Here is a 7,822-nt window from a genome sequence, read left to right on the forward strand (position 1 = left end):
GTATTTACTGGATGAGATCCAAGAGTTGCCTGTCTTCCTCACACTTAGGAAACCTCTTAACCCGGGATTACACCGTGAAGCTACGTGTATCACCTACAGTTGGTGCCTCTGAAGTGCTGGATGTGTACATTGAAGCGGCATTCATGCCCTACCTTTGGGGTCTGCTCCCTGGCGCCAAAATTCTCTTTCAGAACTTGCAGCGCAAGGTTTCCATCAGGTATGTGGATCCAAAAGGCGTTGAAATGGGCTTAGGCGCCTACTCTGGGCTGGTTGGTGTGTTTGTGCTGACCACCACCCAGGGCTGTAGCTACGGGGTGTTGAGCAATGCCCCCACCACGGGCACAGGCGAGGGGTGTGTGTGCAAAATCGGCTAAAACATATGTCCATAAATATGTCTATACATTGGTACCTCTGGTTACGTACTTTAATAATAATAATAATAATAATAACCCCCTGCTTGGCAGGGGGTTGGACTCGATGGCCCTTGTGGTCTCTTCCAACTCTATGATTCTATGATTCTATTTATACCCCACCCATCTGGCTGAGTTTCCCCAGCCACTCTGGGTGGCTCCCAATCAAATGTTAAAAACAGTACAGCATTAAATATTAAAAGCTTCCCTAAATAGGGCTGCCTTCAGATGTCTTCTAAAAGTTTGGTAGTTATTTTTCTCTTTGACATTTGATGGGAGGGCATTCCACAGGGCGGGTGCCACTACCGAGAAGGCCCTTTGCCTGGTTCCCTGTAACCTCACTTCTCGCAAGGAGGGAACTGCCAGAAGGCTCTTGGAGCTCAACCTCAGTGTCCGGGCAGAACGATGGGGGTGGAGAAGCTCCTTCAGGTATAATTCGTTCTGGAGGTCCATTCTTAACCTGAGGTACCATTTTAGCTAATGGGGCCTCCCGCTGCTGCTGTGCCACCAGTGCGCGATTTCTGTTCTCATCCTGAGTTAAAGTGCTTAACCCGTGGTACTACTTCTGGGTTAGCGGAGTCTGTAACCTGACGTGTTTATAACCCAAGGTGGTTATAAATAAAAATATCAATAAAAATATCAGTAAAAATATTGATTATTTCCGCATAGGAAAAGGTTTTAAATAGAGGGTCTTGAATGGGTGAAGGGTGGGGTTGGAGGAGAGGCAGAAAGAAGAGCTAATTAGTCCGTGCCTGGGGGGCGCAATCTGCACGGTTCTGCCAGGGGCGCAAGATCACCCCGCTATGGCTCTGCCACCCCCCCCCAGCCTTGCCATGCTCTCATTACTAGATACAGCACCTCTGTATCTGTGGATGTCAAGTCCGTTAGGGACACCATTGAATATATGCTGCACTGTTAAGTTATATGAAATTCCAAGGGCTCAGCACTTAAAGGAATCGGAGATTTTAAGGCTGGCGCAGATACAAACAGGACTGAGTCAAGTCCGGATGTGGCGGGGGGGGGTATACTAAAGGGGGTGGGGGTGGAATTAGCAGCTACCCTGAGCTCCAGTTCTTTGGGAATCCCATTTCTGCCCCGTGGCATTGATATATTTCTTTTAGGATAACAGACAGGCTGCTTCCTTGAAAAATCAAAACCTCTGTATTACAGATTCAAAAACGTCTATTGTACGTACATTATGTCCAGCTGTGTGTCTGTTCTGGCTGCTGCACCCCACGACCTTTCTTCCCTGTGAGTACAAAACTCTTGACAGCGCTACCCTCTCACTCAACTCCCTATTGTGTTTGGCAAATGCATTTCATTTTTTTCTTTTTTGTTTCCTTAAAAAAAAATTTTTTTTATTTGCTTTTACCAACACAAGTTTACAGTCAAACAGTTTATGTAATCATTTCATGAGATTCTCTGCACAGTGGTACCTCGGGTTAAGAACTTAATTCGTTCTGGAGGTCCGTTCTTAACCTGAAACTGTTCTTAACCTGAAGCACCACTTTAGCTAATGGGGCCTCCTGCTGCTGCTGTGCCGCCGGAGCACGATTTCTGTTCTCATCCTGAAGCAAAGTTCTTAACCCGAGGTACTACTTCCGGGTTACCAGAGTCTGTAACCCAAAGCGTTTGTAACCCAAAGCGTTTGTAACCCGAGGTACCACTGTATTCCTGACTTCTCCCATCCCCTACATGGGTCCTTATTACAATGTTTAACACGATATATCAGTCCGTTCTCCAAATTTTCCATTTTTCCAAATTATCCGTAGTTTTCGTTACTTTACAAGTGTGTCTCAAAGTCCAGCTAAAGTTTTAACTTGCTTACAATGGTCTCCTAGATATATTATAAAATTTCCCCATTCTTTTTTAAAGTCCTTATCTTCTTGATTCCTGAGTTTCCCAGTTAGTTTTGCCATATTGGCGTAGCCCAGCAACTTGGCTTGCCATTCTTCCCTAGCTGGGATTATTTCTTCTTTCCATCTTTGGGCTAGCAACATCTGTGCAGCTGTTGTCGCATACATAAAACGTCTTTTCTGTTCCCTTGGGATCTCGGTACCTATAATTCCTAATAGGAAAGCTTCTGGTTTTTTTAACAAAAGTTATTTTAAATATCTTTTTTCAATTCGTTATATACCATTTCCCAAAATGATTTTGTTACCTTACATGTCCACATATGGTAAAAGGTCCCTTCCTTTTCTTTACACTTCCAGCAGAAATTTGAACTTTTTCTATACATTTTAGTTAATTTAGTAGGGCTCAAATGCCCACCGGTACATCATTTTCATATTTAGCGTACAGGATGCTGTGAATTTCAAATCTGTTTCCCAAAGCCTCTCCCAATCTGCCATCTGTATTAAGTCCTTTGCCCTGTGTACCATAACTAATTTAACCTGTTCATCTTTTGTATGCCGTTCCAGGAGCAAATTATACATTTTCGACAGTATTTTAGTATTGCTTTCTAGAAGTTCTTTTTGAAACTTTGATATCTCATAACTAAAACCTTTCTTTTTGTCTATCCTTTTTGTCTTTTTAATTTTAGGCAGCTGGGTGCCGCCTCTGCTCCTCCCGTGCTATATTTGTCCAAGATAACGCCTGAGCCTTCTGTTCTGGGCCAAGCCCAGGTTGCCTGTCACTTGGCGTGTGTCCTGTCTTTGTCCCTGCACTGGAGCTGTTCCCTTTGCAGCAGCATCTTCTCAGAGGTGCCCAGCAAACTCATCTCCTCTAACTAGAACCTTTCTCCTGGTATTTTTCTGTGCAAAGGGGGCATATTTTTAAATAACAATAATTTTTATTAGCTTTCAATTACAATAATCCAATGTTAGCCTCATTATAACAGTGCCAAATTATTATACAATTACTAATCCCAATCATTCAGATGCCAAATTATATAATTTAGGTGGCCTCCTGCGTGCTAGAATCGATGGTTTGATGATTTACTTTGTTTCTGCTTTCCAAGATCTTATTCATCTCCATTACATTCCAGTCAAAATAACAACCCCTTATACTACAACTGCAATATTAACGACATCCGCTTGTCTTGACACATGAAATGATTCATAAACCCAGAGGTGAAGCATTCAAACTACAGTGGTACCTCGGTTTTCAAATGTCTCCATTGATGGACATTTTGGTTTATGAACGCTGTAAACCCGGAAGTAAATGCTTTGGTTTTTGAACACGCCTCGGAATTTGAACATGCCACGAGCTTCCGCTGAGCGCAGTTAATCCTGAGGCTTAACTGTCAGCTTTTGAGTTTTCGGTTTTTCAATGATTCAGAACTCGAACGGTCTTCCGGAACGGATTACGTTCGAAAACCGAGGTAGGTGTGTATGTGACAGTTACCGTATTTTTCGCTCCATAAGACACTTTTTTCCTCCTAAAAAGTAAGGGGAAATGTCTGTGCATCTTATGGAGCGAATGTGTGGTCCCTGGAGCCGAATTGCCCAGGGGCAAAAAGCAGATCATGCTTTTTTTTTTTTTAAGAGGGAAGGGGGTGTTGAAACAAAGCTGCTGATCATTCGCCGATTGGGGAGAGAGATAAGAGATGCTAGAGATAAAGGAGGCTGCCTGGGAGGGGGGAGGTAAAGACAGCAAACTTGCAAAGGGGGAAAAAAGGAAGACTAAAGCAATAAGGAGAGAAATTAGAAGAAAAGGAGGAGCAAGAAACTGCTCCAGCTAAGGAAAAGACACTAAGGCAAACAAGAGGGAAGGGAGTGTTGAAAGGAAGCAGCTGATTGGTGGGATCGGGAGAGAGATAAGGGGCGCTAGCAGAGGCTGCCTGGGAGGGGGGGAGGTAAAAGCCCATGGATCCTCAGGAATTTTACATTGGGTCACCCCAAATTCACCATCAGATCACATAGCATGTCCATGCTACAGCCTGCACCAAAAAAATCACACACCCACTGTTTCGTTCAGAATATTTTTTCTTGCTTTCCTCCTCTAAAAACTAGGTGTCTTATGGTCAGGTGCGTCTTGTGGAGCGAAAAATACGGTATTCTGTCCGTGGTGTTCCCTCCTGTCCTTGTAAAATGTTATGTCTATCTATTCGCATTTTTGTGTGGAGAAAGCATTCAGTTGTAGGAACCCCGCACCTATATCCCGAATGACATTTACTTGTTTACCACCTCAGTGAGAAGTGACCTGAGTTTGCCATCTTTCTCTCTCTCATCCAGGGAAGATGCAGCCAGTATAACCCACCTTGCCTGTCGCGTACAGGAGTGTGCAAGGCCCGTGCCAGGTGAGTACAGTGGATTAGATTTGAGGTGAATTTGCCTTCCACAATCTCCCTTTGATGTGGCTTTGAAGGTTCTGTTTCGTCAGAGTCAGGATTTGAATGCGATGTCTGTGCAGCCTGAGCAAGTCTCAAAGTTTGTCTGGTTTTTCTCAGTCCCTTTCAGCCCCTTCAGCCAAGTTTTCACCTGCCCCATACCTGACATGGTATATGGCACCAGGTATAGGGTAGGCGGGTGTGGCTTGGCCAAAAAGTCCCCATGGGCCAAATGCCAGAGTCGTCTAGGTCAGTGTTCCCCAACCTTGGGCCTCCAGCTGTTTTTGGACTACAATTCCCATCATACTTGACCACTGGTCTTGCTAGCGAGGGATGATGGGAGTTGTAGTCCAAAAAGAGCTGGACCAGGTTGGGGAACACTGGTCTAGGTGGTCTAGGGGAGGTTCCTCACTTGGACTGTACTGTAAGCCAGTTGAATAGACTGTCAGGCATGGAGAGTCCTCCTCTCCCTTCGCTAACTTCACAAACAAGAAATAACAAGCAGTTTATAATTTATAGTTCTTTTATTCAAGCATCAGGTTGCAAGCAAAAATCCACATCCCTCCACAAGGAGAGCAGTTTGCTACTCTTAATCCTCCCACTTCTGTCTCCCGCAACATCCTGGGCGCCAACGGAAAGTCCCTCCTCCTCTTTGCGTCCTTTGTTCTCAAATATGGACAGACCTCCTAGTTCAGTGGTAGGCAACCTAAGGCCTGGGGGCCGGATACAGTCCAGTCGCCTTCTCAATCCGGCCCACGGACGGTCCAGCGTGTTTTTACATGAGTAGAATGTGTGCTTTTATTTAAAATGCATCTCTGGGTTATTTGTGGGGCATAGGAATTCGTTCATTTCCCCAAAAAAATATTGTCCGGCCCCCCACATTGTCTGAAGGACAGTGGACCGGCTCACGGCTGAAAAAGGTTGCTGACCCCTGTTTTAGTTGGTGGGGAAGGAGGTTCCCCCACACTAATGACGTCTTGGCTATCTGCTCCCTCCCTTCTCTTTCCCTGGCTATTACCTCGTAGTTTTGTAACTCCTGTCTAAGCTGCTCTGCGTCTGTGTCTCTCGCTGCTTCTCAAACCACTGAAGACAAGGGTGGATGTGTGAATCTTCCCCCTCCGGCTCCTCTTCGGAGTGAAGCTGATCTGCCTGAGAATGCATTCCCCAGTCCTCTGCTTCAGGCCATTCCCTGACATAGACAGACCACCATTCTAAGTCAGAATAATTTTGTGATCTCCTTACTCCTTCAAACCTTCAGAATCATAGTAGAAGATGGGACAAGCGAATTTGTGGTGGTATGCAAGAACCAACAGGTGCAGAAAGTGCTGGGTTTGAGCACCAAGGAGTGGGATGTTCTACAGAACCATGTTAAGAACACGGGCAGCATTGGCATTCAGCACAGTGAAGTTAATACGGCTCCTGGGGTGAGTGGTTTATTCTCCTCTGGTTGAACTGCTAAGCCCGTATCTGAATTACGAATTCTTCCTAGTGAGCTTCTCTGTGTATTTCACTTGCTCAGTACACTGCCAATCATCTTCTGTTTTTGATAGCAAACTGAGGAGCGTGAAGACCTGATCACCTGGTACTTGAGAAGCTTATGCAGAAGCCCAATTGTCTGTCGGCCTGTCCTGTTGACTTTCAGACCAGATAGAAAGCCCTCGGGAGATCACGAGGCAGGTATGTAGATATGTGTCCTCAATCTTATCGGAGCTGAGATGTCATGGACTTGTTGGATGCAGAGGAATGACGGGAGGAACCCTCAAAGGAAGAAAGCTCAGAGCCTGGAGAATGGTGGTGGGGCAATGATAAGTGCTCAGAGGGAGAAGACTGGGAAGAGGTTGTTTCAGAAGCTGAAGAGGCAACAGGGCTTAGTGAGCTGGGAGAGTCTGTGGCAGAGAGCAGTCCAGAATCAGAGGCAGAAGCTGAAGCAGGAGGATGGGGAGGGGAGAGTCCAAGAGGCAGAGATGAGTCAGGCTGGTGAAGAGTCCCTGTGTCTCTCCCTTCTGCTGCAACAAGCTCCCCTCCCTCCTAGTCTCCCAGAACCAGAAGAGGCATGAAGTGGTAGGAGCAAAGACAAGCACACAGGCACAATCTCTGATTGCTTGGAAAAAACCCTGGAGACTTAGGCAGCAGTGGAGAGGAAACTGCTTCATAGAGGGTAAAGACTGGCTGTGCCCATTAGGACTGACACTCTGCCAAGTCTGTGCTGATTGTGTTTTTGCTAATAAAGGGTTAACCCCAACTTGCACAGTGTGATTTACTGCTGGCTTGCTTCTGACATGAACATACAAATCTCCACTGCTGAGGGAAGAAACTATGCATTTTTTAATAGGTTATGAAATGTCTTCTTGGGCAAAGCCTCGGGCAACACAGCGGGGTAAAGTAGTGGATAAAGTGTTGGACCTGGGAGACCAGGGTTCAAATTGCCACTCAACCATGAATCTCTTTGGGAGCCCACCTACATGGCGCAGTATCTGCTTGGTTCTCTTGGTGTTGGTTTCTGCATGTTTTGTCTAGTACATTGGTGTCAAATCTCTTGGAATGGTAAGGGATTTGGGAAACATAGTAAACCCAATTAAAGTTCTCTGTGTGTTTTTGTTTTTTCCCAAGGCTTAGGACAGTTGAGGAGGTTTTTGTCCAATGGCTTGGAGTTCCTAAGTCAGACGAGGCAGCGGTGGAACTTGATGTGTCTGGATCTCCAGGAGGCGACATGAAAATGAGGCTTGTAACAAAAGGCTGTACATCTCCGGTCTTACCCTGCTGCGGAAGAGCAATTACGACATTTCTGCTTCTTCCATGCAACCCATCATTTGGAGACATGTCATTTACGTTTCTCGTATAAAATGCAGTAAATGTAATAAACAAATCTATTTTGTGGCTTTTTAAAGATACTCCTAATTGCTGTCGCAAAAATAACACTCATTTTAAACATCTAGCTTGTTTTTCTGTCATGCAGATTTGATTATTAAATTTCACCACCTTTTGTGTATTCTAGCCAATTTTTTGCAAATTCTGGCACTGACCGTTCTAGCTACTATGAATGCATAACATGCTAGTTTTTATTTTTGCTGAATAGTAGTTTGATATACATTCTGAGACTTTGATGAGTTTTGGGACGAGGGGAAGTCCATAGCTGAGAGCC

The 7,822-nt window shown here is 45.1% G+C and overlaps 1 protein-coding gene across 4 annotated transcripts in view; it reads left to right on the plus strand.

Annotated features, from left to right (window-relative positions):
• CTC1 (CST telomere replication complex component 1) overlaps positions 1–7,546 on the plus strand; it is a 46,237-nt gene extending 38,691 nt beyond the window's left edge. For all 4 annotated transcript variants that reach the window (XM_079960226.1, XM_079960228.1, XM_079960229.1 and 1 more), the window contains 7 exons: positions 49–217; positions 1,581–1,661; positions 2,953–3,112; positions 4,586–4,650; positions 5,939–6,104; positions 6,231–6,357; positions 7,291–7,546. In XM_079960226.1, coding sequence (XP_079816352.1) covers positions 49–217; positions 1,581–1,661; positions 2,953–3,112; positions 4,586–4,650; positions 5,939–6,104; positions 6,231–6,357; positions 7,291–7,394 — 872 coding nt within the window. In that variant the 3' untranslated portion in view covers positions 7,395–7,546. The remainder of the gene's footprint in view (positions 1–48; positions 218–1,580; positions 1,662–2,952; positions 3,113–4,585; positions 4,651–5,938; positions 6,105–6,230; positions 6,358–7,290) is intronic.
• Positions 7,547–7,822: the final 276 nt, after the last annotated feature.

The sequence above is a fragment of the Podarcis cretensis genome, assembly GCF_951804945.1.
Source record: "Podarcis cretensis genome assembly, chromosome: 17".
Taxonomy (NCBI): domain Eukaryota; kingdom Metazoa; phylum Chordata; class Lepidosauria; order Squamata; family Lacertidae; genus Podarcis; species Podarcis cretensis.